The sequence below is a fragment of the Electrophorus electricus genome, chromosome 3 (assembly GCF_041902795.1).
Source record: "Electrophorus electricus isolate QZ-2024a chromosome 3, ASM4190279v1, whole genome shotgun sequence".
Taxonomy (NCBI): Eukaryota; Metazoa; Chordata; class Actinopteri; order Gymnotiformes; family Gymnotidae; genus Electrophorus; species Electrophorus electricus.
In genome coordinates, this window is record NC_137499.1 from 5,656,798 (window position 1) to 5,669,404 (window position 12,607).

The 12,607-nt window shown below is 38.1% G+C and overlaps 2 protein-coding genes across 5 annotated transcripts; one reads left to right on the forward strand and one right to left on the reverse strand.

The window, feature by feature from the left end:
* The first annotated feature begins 1,982 nt into the window (after positions 1 to 1,982).
* LOC145656924 (uncharacterized) lies at positions 1,983 to 5,631 on the forward strand. 3 transcript variants are annotated; one of them, XM_081710001.1, is made up of 6 exons: positions 1,983 to 2,161; positions 2,854 to 2,910; positions 3,143 to 3,514; positions 3,794 to 3,913; positions 4,593 to 4,683; positions 5,025 to 5,631. In XM_081710001.1, exons 2-6 carry the CDS (start codon positions 2,871 to 2,873, stop codon positions 5,308 to 5,310), a joined length of 909 nt encoding a protein of 302 aa, XP_081566127.1. In that variant the 5' UTR covers positions 1,983 to 2,161; positions 2,854 to 2,870; the 3' UTR covers positions 5,311 to 5,631. The 3 variants fall into 3 exon arrangements, with proteins under 3 accessions (XP_081566127.1, XP_081566125.1, XP_081566126.1); XM_081709999.1 differs by lacking the exon at positions 1,983 to 2,161 and adding an exon at positions 2,210 to 2,318; XM_081710000.1 differs by lacking the exon at positions 1,983 to 2,161 and adding an exon at positions 2,210 to 2,318 and having other exon boundaries at positions 4,596 to 4,683.
* Positions 5,632 to 5,829: 198 nt separating this feature from the next.
* rasl12 (RAS-like, family 12) lies at positions 5,830 to 12,252 on the reverse strand. 2 transcript variants are annotated; one of them, XM_081710002.1, is made up of 6 exons: positions 11,707 to 12,252; positions 11,338 to 11,394; positions 9,830 to 9,900; positions 9,308 to 9,498; positions 8,043 to 8,410; positions 5,830 to 7,259 (listed from the first exon to the last, which is right to left on the reverse strand). In XM_081710002.1, exons 1-5 carry the CDS (start codon positions 11,816 to 11,818, stop codon positions 8,068 to 8,070), a joined length of 774 nt encoding a protein of 257 aa, XP_081566128.1. In that variant the 5' UTR covers positions 11,819 to 12,252; the 3' UTR covers positions 5,830 to 7,259; positions 8,043 to 8,067. The 2 variants fall into 2 exon arrangements, with proteins under 2 accessions (XP_081566128.1, XP_026860294.2); XM_027004493.3 differs by having other exon boundaries at positions 9,830 to 9,903; positions 11,707 to 12,246.
* Between the last annotated feature and the right edge of the window lie 355 nt (positions 12,253 to 12,607).

Genomic DNA, 12,607 nt, shown 5'->3' on the forward strand with positions numbered 1-12,607 from the left:
ACTAAAGCGGAGCTCATTTACATAAGACGTTTCCTATTGGGTTACACTCGGCTACGTCACTTCCCTTCTGTTTTCCCTGTGGCGATTACATGTGAGAAAAAAATAAACAAATAAAAATTATATATATATATATATATATATATATATATATAATCTAAAAAGAAAGGCAGAATTTGCAAGAGATCACTGTCGCAACGACACAAGATAGCTTTGTAGCAATTATTCACCTCAGTTGTACTTAGGTTACATAATCTCTAGAGCTAGGTAGTTTAAAATTCTGGTCCCTACTAAATCTGTCCGCGTTTGCCATTAGGTAATGTTCTATTGTCGCATTGAATTCCAAAGGGACACATATCATATAGCCATTGTTTGTTATGATGTCAATATCTTCACATAGAAGATCAAAAATAGCTATCAATGCTATAAAAATCCTTTATTGAATGTGTGTGTAGGTTCTTTCCATTCTAACCTGTCCATATTCTATAACCTCTTTAAGATTTATTATTCAAGCATTAGTTATGATCATCTTATCACTGTCTGCGGTCAATTTCTACGCTATTTTTGTCCTGTCATTTCCTATCCATGTTCTAGCCATTTAAATCTTGATTTATTATTGAAGCACCAGCTATGTTTACCTGGGCGTAGTATATGGACAGCCTTATCACTAAAGATAACAGTCACCACCAACAGAAGACTGCAAAATCCTCTTTCACAAATCAAAACTACCATTCAGAAAGGGCAAACATGATATCTGGGATTTTTTGTTTTAACGCTTTTTAAGGCTTTTCCATGTAAAACTGATGGAAATGTTCTACGTAGCGCTACATAGCATACAATATGAAGCACTTGCTTACGCAGCTGATTAAAGACCTCCGTTGAAGGTTGGAGCTAATATATGTATCACTCTAAAAGTTATGCTTGATACTGTGTAGTTCATATAGTATAGAATTTAACTGATTGATCTTAAGTGAACAGCATGAACCAGAAAATGAATTTTAAAGAACTGGGAGTGGTTGGGTAGCCAGAGAGATTGCACCAGAATTAATTTATTTTAAAGCTTTATTTTACAAAATTTCACAATAGGACTGCTCATTACATGCACATTACATGCATAATTACGCTCCGTTTCGAGTGTGACTGTGAATGCATGTTCGTTGCCTGTTCCTTGCAAAGCATTGATTACTAACTCGCGCCACCTGGTGCTATGTAACAGTTATTTTAATTCATGTTTTCTTTGAGCTATCGGTTCACGAATTCATCTTATGCGTCGCAACTGAAAGAGTACTATATGGATTCAGTTTTTATTTTAAAACAGCTCCGCAGTTACCTTTCAGACATGTACTTAGCCCTGATCTTTGAAAAGGCCTTGCGACCTGCAGTGTTTGGAAGGCCAATTACAGGGAAATGAACTCACCATGAACTGCCTGGATTCATACATAGCTGCTTTTGCTACACTTCTTGATAAAAGCTAAAAACCTTTGGATTAAGATTGTCTTGAAATATAAAAAGACAGTCTTAATTTAAAAATGGCTATAATGGTGTAGATAATTATAAGGTTTTGGTTCATTTCTGTATATATTGGGTTGATTTTTCAGCCCAAATATCAAATGCAACTACCAGAGCAAATGACACAGAGTTAATTCACCTAGTGTGGCCCAGAGTTTTCACCATAAACCAACTAAGGTAGGCAAACATCATGACATGTGCCAGGTATTTGACTGTATGGTCAATAACCTCTGCTTTGTTGCATTAACATGACAACGCTAACCAAACAGTGAAAAATAAATAAATAAAACATTATCAGTGGCCTTGCAACAAAGGGAAAACTGAAAACCAAAAGAAACATCACATAAATGAACCTTTTTACTAAGGAACCAAGCAAACCTAACTGCCTAATACAGTGTGAAGAATTTTTTTTTTTATACTGTGAAATCATACAGCCTGATTCAGAAAATAAAACTACTTCCAAGGAAAAATATGGGCAGGAGAAAGAAGAAACCATTCCCTTGTGAATATATAAAGGATATAAACCATGCAGTAAAAAGGGAGGAATTAAATGGGTGAATCTCCTCCCCCTTGTACTTTGGCAACTGTCATGGGTTGAATACATCCAAGCTGTGTAAGGATTCTCTTTGCTTCTTTCCTCATCTGTGTACTTAAGGTGAGCATACATTACCCTTCTTTACCTAAACAGATGACATTAAAACCTGAGTTATTGATACGTATGTATGTTTATATTAGGTTTTTACCATCTTCAGCAGTCATTCATGTCTGTGTGAAAAAGGCTGATAAGACCAGGACAGGATATGACAAGCTTTGTATGATTTTTGTTAATTGGGTTCATTAACCTGTTGTGTTGGTATATGTTCGCTACCAAGTGATCATAAGTTATTGCGTTACACGTTGTGTGATGTTTTCTGAATATCTTTCTGTGTGTTTGTGTACCTATAAACACTTTGGTATAGTTGAAAATGTAACCACATGACGCTAAGATGAAATTAATTCACTCCATTGTTTTAACTCAATTGTGTTGCTCATCCAGCAATAAAATCTAATCTTTATTTCAGTGGTAAGGTACAGAGTTATGTTATTTCATGTTGGTGCCACTGTTCTTTCAGTTGGATGTCAAAGTGGAATAAACAGGAAATGTGAGAAGATGCATTTGCGGTTATCCAGCTTTTGATGTTTTTGGTTTTTTTGTCAGGACATGCATAAAATAAATACTGAAATCTGCCTCCCTGTCTAATAGTCCAAGATGAGTTACAACAAGCACTGAGTCAGTTATTTAAAGGTATATTCATCCTTATTCTTACATCCTTATACTCATGTATGGGGATTTTTGTGTGTTAACAGATTCTGGCTCCACGACTATGCAGCAGGTGTGGATAGTATTGTGTCTCATTTGGCAAGGTAGAATCCTGTGAAAAGCACACAGAATCCAGTTTACACCCACTAATTTAATCCGGTAACGGAATTTCATATTAACTGAAAGGCAATCAAATGCAATTGAAATACAGGACAGTAACATATATTGTATTATGCATAATATTTACATATAAAACACACATAGTACATATCATATGCTGCAGTAATATTAACCAACTAAAAGGACATATATTAACATATATCTGGGTTTATGTAGGAGCAAATGGTTTCATGATCTACAACACTGTGGAAGGCCTGTGCCTGGAGGACTCTCATGATGGTCCAGGAGTTCAGTTAAAGCCATGCCAACTGGACTCGGCCTCCCAGGAGTGGTCATGGGAAGAGGGAGGGTTCTTAGCGAACGCGGGCACACTGCGGTGCCTGTCCGCTCTACACGCTGACCCGATACGGACCACGGACTGTGATGGAGCGGACCACCTTCAATGGCAGTGCGCAAACCACAAGCTCATAAGTCTGAGCCGCTCGCTTGAGCTGGCAGCAGACACTGGGAGGCTGACTCTGACCAAAGGCGGTAAAGCTAACAAGTGGAATTCTCTGGCTGATGGGGACATCTGTCTTAAAAAGCCAAGTAAGCCAAATTTTTGAAAATGTGGCATGTTGGTATATAACAAGACTGAAATATGAGCAAACAATGAATTAGATTTATACTGTTAATGTAATCCAGAATGAAAAAGCCCTATTTGGACATTGCACTTTATGCTGTACCAGACTACACCAGAAAAAAAAAACACACACACACACACACACAAAAACCAGCCAAAAAAGCTAAAGAAATGTCTGCTCAAAACAACGTGGCATCATGGCATAGTATTGTGAGATATGGCATATTTTCTGTTGGTACCCACAGGATCCAGAAGGCAGAGTGAGCCTGGTGAGTTTGAGGTGTCAGATGCCGATGCGGTTCATGTGGAACAGACCATGACCGACAAGCAGGAGCTTGTCAGGTGGTTCTACCGCACTGAAGACTGTGAGTATATTGCAGGTTGTGCATAGCAGTTGTCACTAATTTATGTAATACATGTGCCATCAAATACATTTGCATGTATGTACGCAGTTATGAATTGTCCAGATCTAGTCCTGAGGAGGCTTGATCACTGCACAACTGAGTAATTTTCCTGTTTCTCCTGCCCTCATGACTCTCAAGACTCTACCTACCTTCATCCTCCTACTTCCAGTTATTGATTATATTGGCTTGTTCCGTGGCTGTTTCCTGGTCCCTGTAAATGGTACAGTCTGTTCAAGTTCTCCCCTCTGAGAAGCCTCTCTCCTGTCATCACTGCAGCCAAGCTGTGTAACCTTGTCTTATTTCTTGCCTGCCTCACTTTTCGGACCTTAGTTTGACTCCCAGTTTTTGCTCTTTCCCTCACCTAGCTCAGCCGATTTGCCATTCAACTCAAATGTAGCATGATTACCGTTTCTGATTACTGAGCTCATTTTGACTACGGATTTGTTATTAAAGACATACATATATATATATATATATATCATGACTGTTTTCCTGCCCTGATACACAATGCATGATTATTACAATTAGAAAGCTCTTTGTTACCTGAATAAGCAAAACTAGCATCCATTGTTAGTAAAGCTAGCATTTGCTTTGTAGAGTGGTATTTGACCTAAAAAGAAATGGGTTCCCTTTCTTGCAGCAGCACCGTGGACCTTTGCCATGCTGGCCTTGTCTTTTATTGCTCTGCTGTTGGGATGTGTGCTGGTGGTCATGAGCATGATGGGTAACAGGTTAGTAATCACATTGGTAATAATAAAAAAAAAGAAATATATATATATATATATATATATATATATATATATATATATATATATATATATATATATATATATATATATATAAAGGTGACACATTAAGAGGTGAACAGAGACCAGGTCTATATGTTAAAGTTTCTAAAACATCAACAAACAAACAAAAAAAACCAAGAAAAAAAAACAAAAAACAGTAGGTCAAAGAGCAAACATATTGAATACCTCTTCAAGCATGTCTACAGTCTTCCTTATGACTCTTTCAAGGTCAAAATAATAAAATCTACCATTTTTGTGACCTCCCTATTGTCATTGTTCCCCAGAAACAGGAAGAAACTAGACAAGTACAGGACCGCAGCTGCCATAGTGAAACCTGAGTTTGAGGAGCTTCAAATCGTCAGTAAGGCCAACGAGGCCACAAACTCCTACCCTGCCCCAATGCAGCACAGTCACCCACACAGCAGAGGGCCAGTTGGGGATGCTAGCGAGACAGAGGCATTAAAGCCTGGGGACATTATGGTGATGTGGAAGGACGGGAGCGTCTCGAACCTGTACCCCAATTCTCCAGGAGACGAGGACAGTGGGAAATTATGTGTGAGTGAGACATAGACCAGATCTCAAAAAGGTCTCCCTGGATTCTGAAAACATATTTCAAAATGTAGCTACAAGTTTTTATCATTAATGGCATACATCAATCCACTACAGTAACCCTAACCTGCTCACATGGCTCTGCTGGGGTTTCTTTTCTTTTCCCAGTTAGGTCTCCACCTCCATAGAATTTCTTTTTTGTTTTCAACAATTAATTGATAATGAAATGTCAAAGTTGTAAAATAAAATCTGTAAATTATAGCACTGTTAAGTATGGATCAAAGAAAATAACACATTTTTATTTCATTATTTTATTATACTCATTAAAATGTTTTGACAGTTTTACATGATCATGGCAGTTTCTGTTAAATATATAGTCCAGATTTTGAAAACACAGAGGTATGAGGTTGGCCAAACATTCATTTAATTAAAAGCTATTAAGGACTGGCACTGGCATGCACACTAATTTAGAGAAAAGGGGGAGTTTCTTGCCTCTGATGTAAGGGTTGGCACCAGGCTGAGGCCTCCTCTGGCCACCAGGGGGAGGCCTCGAGTCAGGCACACTAACCGTCAGGCTTGAGGCCCAACAGCTGCGCTAGATCTATATAAGCCCAGTGACCCAGTCGCTCAGTGCTGGGTATTTGCTAAAGTTTTGAGCCAAGCGCCTATCTGGTAAGTCTGGGTATTGAGGTCTGTGAGCCCTTGTGCTCCTCGGCTCTTCAAGGGTGCTTGTGTTTTTACACTCCTCCTCCTCCCTTCTCCAGTTTTCCCTCTCAAGTCTGTCTGTCTGTCTGTCTGTCTGTCTCTCTCTTAGTCACTAAACTTCTTCACAAACACTCCTTTCTGGTTTTGTATGGGAAGTCTTAGAATTTTATTTTCCATAGTGCATTGGGGCTGCCATTCTTCCCGTGGCGTTCTTTGTTTTTCCCTTTTTCTAGCAGGCGCTCATTCACCTCACAACAAAGTTGCCGGGGTTTGATTCCCCACCTTTTGAGTTTTTCCTTCTCTTATCCTTCTCTTATTTTACCTAACGGTTTTGCACATGGGCCCACCACGGTTTTGCACATGGGCCCACCCAGCGGAGGGTTGGTGGCGCTACCTATTGGACCTGGGTTTGAGCCCCATTACATCTGAGCACTTTGGCACATGACATTTAAATGTCACAGACCAGGTGATTCATATGTATTAACCATGTTAAATAAAATAATTTTTTTTTAAAAAGAACATTTTAAGATCATCAGTAAGGGATTAAAGTCTTTGGGTTTGAGTTTGGAAATGAATTTAGACACAGCATCAAATGTAATCTTGTAAAAATATGTGAAATGAACACTAAAATTAGAGGCACTGTTAATCCATAAAACACACAGAGACTTTTTAACTTCTTGAACCCACAGAGACATGGGTCTCTTTTCATTTAAACATTTAATCACAAATAAACATATTTTTTAGCTATATATAATTATTATAAATTAGCTACAATGTACAATTTCTGAGTAAACACAATTAACTAGGGTAATAAATTCTGATATGAAGACTTGGTTATATGTACTTATTCCTCTGTCCCTTTAATGACAGAATACACTCTGTATCCTTTTTATAAACAAATACTCATTGGTCTACATTTAGGATTTGATTTTTAAGGAGTGACAATACCAAAAGTTTGATTACTCACATAGGAACCTTATCTTTGTTATGCAAAGGGAAATGAGAAAAGAGTGAACGAAACACCCAGTACTAGAATGAAGATTTCCTGTGATATTAGTTGCATGGGTAAATCAAACAACACTATTCAAATGCCTGTTATATCCAAAGTTAAGTGGCTCTGCTGAAGCTACGGTGCCAACATGGCATGCCCATATGTGGAAACAGACTCCAGTCAAAACAAGAATTGGTATCTCTTTCTTACAGCAACTCCATGGACTTTTGCCATGCTGGTCTTGTCTTTATTTGCTCGGCTGTTAGGCTGTGTTCTGTTGGTCATGAGCATGATGGGTAATGGGTTAGTAATCACACTGGTGAAAAAAAAACATATGCTAAAGTGTCACACTGAGAGGCAAACAGAGACCAGGGTAAAGGTCAAAAAACAGTGCAAAACATCACTGTATCTCCCTGCTCAGTCAGAGGCCGATATTCTCAATTCTTTCAGAAAAGAAAGATTTTTACTTTAATAGACAACTGATCTTCAAGCAACACCTTCCAGAAGTATCCACTGAATATTTAATGTGGAGAAAACCATATAAAAGCAGCTTCCAACAGTTATCATTTGATCACTTCTGGTGAATCAGGTGTATGAACAGACTATGGTATCTGTTTTCTTTGGTTGGTTATCACAATCGAGATGGCCACTGACCTTGGCCTCAGTATACTGTTATTTACATACTAATTTTAGAACTGATTCTAAAATGTAATTCTGCCGTGGAATTTAAGCAATGTTTGACAAGCCTATATCTGTCACAAACTGCGTTATTTGTAACTCAGGTATGTACTTAAACTGAAGTGCTAAGTACTAAGTCTTCAGTTTACTCTTCAGCTTATAGTCAATGATTCCACATTTCCTCAAGTTAGAAAGTGCCTCTTACAGTATACTTAAAAATGCATTTTTATTAAGCACAGAATGCATTTAAGTAATTCAAAAAGATTCAATATGGCACACTCCACTCCTCGCCCAGCCTTGAGGAAACATACTCCCATTACCCTCAGCAGGTCAACATTTGACAAGCATCCTTGAGCCAAATAGATAGATGGTATCTCACCGCATCAGGAGGGGGCAGCAGTGAGTCAGAAGATCTTGAAGCGGTCTTTGAGGAGGGTGAGTGTAGGGGCCCTCCGCTTGCTCTGGGCCCTGGACGACTTGACTGTCACCACCTTGGCTGTGGTGGGCGTTGGGAGCTCCTTGTAGCAGGGCAGGAGAGGGGGAGCAGGCGAGAGGCTGACAGTGGACTTGTCCTCACTGATGTAGAGCGGCCGGACTGCGAGGCTCCTCTCTGCTTCACGCCGTGCCTCCCGCACGGCTTCATGAAACACGTGCTGCACAGATGGGAAGTCAAGGCAGGCCGACACCTCGAAAAACGTGCAGCCAAAACGCGCAGCCAGGGTCTCCCCATCTGTCTGGCTCACCTGTCTGAGAGAGACAGAGATTACTCCTGCGGAATTAGTTCTGCCGCCTGCAAAGCTAAATTCCTAAGAGCACATTTTACCAAAAAACTACAGTACAGTAAAGTAGAAATCTGGACAACTTATTTACATTACGTAACATTCTCCTAGTAACTTTCTTCTAATGGGTGAACTGTTCTCATGAGTTTATATTTAAAAAAACACACACAGGTACCTCTTTATGTTCACAGATAAATCTTTATAAATGATCAACCATGCAGAAAATGAAAGATTAAACATTTCTGCTGATAATCTACAAGTGGAAAAGATGGAATCTTGCACTCCATAAAATATACTTAAACTCCATAAGCTTTACTTATAAGGTTTACTAGTACAAAGTACCAGCTTTATCTTTTATGTAAATAATTACAGGTGCACATTTACTATGATCAAACCCAGGTGGGAGAAGCACATTTTGATGTGGATACCATTAGCATCACATGTTTTTGATGAGTGGAAGCATCTTGATTGGTCAGTCACATTGTATAAATATTTAAGCACTATTAATGTAAAGATTCAAAATTAGACTAGATATTAAAAATCTGAATGCTTGTCATAGTAAAATGCAGGTGTTTACTCTAATGTCCTTTCCATAAAAGTACAACCTTAGTACCTGTTTACTACTATATCATTTCTAGAGCATTTTTTCCATAAAAAGAAAATTCATTCACCCTTCATACATACATGTCCAAATTCTGCAATTTATCTTGACACAAACAATTTTCATATTGCTTACAAGGCAGATAGGCAGCAGAGGTAAACCTTTTTAAGATATTCCTATTGCATATATTATAGCTTAGTGTAGTGCATCTTCATATTTAGAATGACTGTTAAGCTCATCTACTAAATTATAAGGCAGGTGAACCTGTATCTTTCCATGTCCACTTTATTGCCCAGTAGAATGATGGGAGACTCTGGCTGCAGGCCTTTGGTATACGGCGTCACCATTTCCAGATACTGCTGGCAGATCTCAAAGCTGCATTTGTTATCGATGCTGTAGACGACAAGGAACGCACTGGCCCATGCCAGGTAGCGCTCACAGTTCACTGGTCCATCCTGATGGCAAACAAAATGAAACAGCAGCAGTTGCCACACGCTGCTTTTCTGTTTTTCCTACGCTACAATAACTACAATAGTTTAAAAAAAAAACTGTCTGGCAAAAACTCATTATCATTCATTAGCTAACTTCATGGCATAACGTGACTTCTGCAGATTTTAAATAAGAATTATATGGATTGAGAGAAAAGGTTCCAAATTCATTAATTCCAGAAAGACTTTTAAGTTGTTCATCTCTAGTGCTGACCTGTTAAAATCTCAAGGTGCCAAATGTTGATTCAGTGTATATTTTTCAAATAAAACTGGACACCATATTTCTGCAGGTCATTACCTGGTCCGCTGTGTCCATTACTCTGACTTGAACAGGCTGCTGGTCTACAATCTCCTCTGAGGAGTAGGTGTCTTCTATGAACAGAATGTACAAAGTGTTTTTTTCCATAGGCAGAGCTACAATCCCTTTATTAGTTGCACACTTTAATGTGTTGCATATTTGATTTTGAATGGATATAATAGCCATTTTACCCATAAGCCTATGCTGAATCACCCATAATGATGAAGTGAAAACAATTAAATTTTGTTAATTCACAATTAATTGAAAATTCATGAAGACTCAACAACTGATATGTCTTATTCACAAAAGTATTCAGCCCCCTTGATGTGGCATTCCAAACTGTGGTTAGGTGCAGCCTGTTTGCTTTAATTATCCTTTGGTTGTGTCTAGAATTCACACTGCACTGTCAGGATAAAATCGAAGCCATGATGTCCAAGGAACTATAGATCTCTACAACAAAGTTCTGGCAAGGCCTAGATCAGATACAAAGCCTAGATCAGATACAACATCTAATGCTTTGAATGTTCCCAGAACTACAGTGGGCTCAGTAATGGAAACTCAAATTCAGACTGGCGCACCCCTTTATCATTCAATAAGACAATGACCCAAAGACTTGGGGCGAGTCTCTGAATGTCCTTGAGTGGCCCAGCCAAAACCCAGACTTAGATGCTGTTGAACATCTGTGGAGAGAGCTAAAAATGGGAGTTGAAACACTCATCATTCAATCTGGCGAATCTTGAGAGGATCTGCCATGAAGACTAGGTAAACCGCCCAAAGACAGGTGTGCAAAGGCTATAGAGATGTATCCAACACTTGCAGCTATAATTGCTACCAGAGGAGCTTCTACAAAGTACTGAATATTTTTAATATTTTATGCATATACTGTATATAGGACTTTTTATACACAGTAAAAAGAGAGAAAGATTACACAGATAAATAAAACTATTGATTTAAATGGAAAAGATAAAATGAAAGCTTTAAATAACTAAAGGAAATGCTAAAAATGAAAATGATAAAAGTTCAAATGAAACATAAATCACGAGATAAAAGATAATAAGAATAAAAGAATAAAAAGAAATAAAAGTACACTATAATGCTGTAAATTAAAAGGAAAATAAAATGGAATGCCTAACAAAGGTCAGTAACTCATAAAATGGTTTGAACATAAATCTTTATCTTTTTAAATAAAAGGAATTGCAATTCATCTGTCATCCATATGGGTAATGATTTAACAGATTATGGTTTAGGCAAGATGACTGATATATTGTAACTCTTCCTTAGTAACTTATGAAGTTATAACTTTTACATATGAAGTGAAAGCCTTGAAGTATTGGTCTTGTCTTTCTGTCTCTGTTCATTCACAAAAAGACACTGACGCATTTGGATGTATTTGATGTAAGCGGTCTTATTTGTACTTACAGTCATAAACGATCAAAGAACAACACATTGGAAAAGTCTGGATACTTTACTTATGACTTTCACAAAAGAGTAAAAGCAGTTAAACTCACCGAGGTTAGGATCATATTCACTAATGAAACGCTTCGTGAGGAACTTCACAGTCAGAGCTACAAGGGACAGAAAAACCTCTTGTGATTGCTGTAAACTATATAACATAAGGTATATTATGGAAAATCCATTTCCCCAAAACATTCATATGAAATATGAACAGACAGTTTAGGTCCAAAAAAGCTTGTAAATTTAACATATTCCAGAAAAATGTCAATTTCTCCAGTCCAGTAGTGAGTGAGTAGTTTTTTTTAATGAAAACAGTCTTGAAGCCGTATCTAGACTCATAACGTAGGTAGTAAATGTCATAGGATGAACGACAAATTCAGTACTAAATACCGTGGCTTCAGAGTTGATCATAAATGTCATACCTGATTTTCCTGACCCAGTAGCGCCCAGAACTACGATGTTGCACTCCGCAGGCTCGTGCTCCGGAATCGTCACAATGTTGCAAGTTCTCGCTTTCCCGAACATGAGAGACATCGTGAGCAGCAAAGCGGCGATGCATCGGGAAAAGATTCGGTCCTGTACAAACGAGACAGCCTTCAGCTATCAGCTGCTCGTTCCTCTTACTTTCTTGCCTGGTTGATCTGCTTGGTGTTTTTGTTTGTTTGTTTGTTTTTTGTTTGTTTGTTTGTTGTTGTTGTTTTCAGCGTATGCTGAACAACACCTGGATGCTCCTATTTTTTTTTAATGGGCGACATTCCTGAATGATACACAATAAGCTGAAAAAGTGTGTTATTCCAAAGTGGAAATAAACTAACAGAAATAATAAACTACAAACAATACTATTCCACAGTAACCCATTTTATAAGTCACTCAGATTATAGATGGAGATGCTGTTTAAAAAGACCCAAAAGTTCGGATAGTGCCTAAACGTTCTCTCATGTTGGTGTGCGAATTCTAAAGATTACGTAGGCTATAACCTATGCTTGACGATCTGGAAACCGCGCCTCCAAAATAAACTGATCCCGGGCCAGTGCCTGCTTTATCCAAATAATCATGTGTCACTTACATTCCTCAAGAGAAAAATGAAACGTTTTCAGCCTGGTAGGAAAGCGGTCATCAGACCCGTCCAATCATATCCCAGTGGCCTATAGAAATGCTATTCTGTAATATGAAAGTAATAAATAATTTAGTGACAATTCCATACGTTTGCAGAACAAATTATTTTCTTTGCTGTTTGAGAAATTTTGCTTAATTTAGTAGCACTTATTATCATTTTGACACTTTCTGAGACCTTTATTATGTTTACATCTTTTAGGTGTCTTT

Bases quoted from the DNA above. Each gene is read 5' to 3' on its own strand.
- rasl12 (XM_027004493.3), bottom strand. From the start codon at position 11,818: ATGTCTCTCATGTTCGGGAAAGCGAGAACTTGCAACATTGTGACGATT. The intron at 11,395-11,706 runs GTATGACATTTA...TGTCCCTTGTAG, and splicing joins TACTGGGTCAGGAAAATCAG to CTCTGACTGTGAAGTTCCTC. The intron at 9,904-11,337 runs GTGAGTTTAACT...TTCTGTTCATAG, and splicing joins TGAATATGATCCTAACCTCG to AAGACACCTACTCCTCAGAG.
- LOC145656924 (XM_081709999.1), top strand. From the start codon at position 2,225: ATGTATGTTTATATTAGGTTTTTACCATCTTCAGCAGTCATTCATGTC. The intron at 2,319-2,853 runs GTATGATTTTTG...GTGTGTTAACAG, and splicing joins GACAGGATATGACAAGCTTT to ATTCTGGCTCCACGACTATG. The intron at 2,911-3,142 runs GTAGAATCCTGT...GGGTTTATGTAG, and splicing joins ATTGTGTCTCATTTGGCAAG to GAGCAAATGGTTTCATGATC.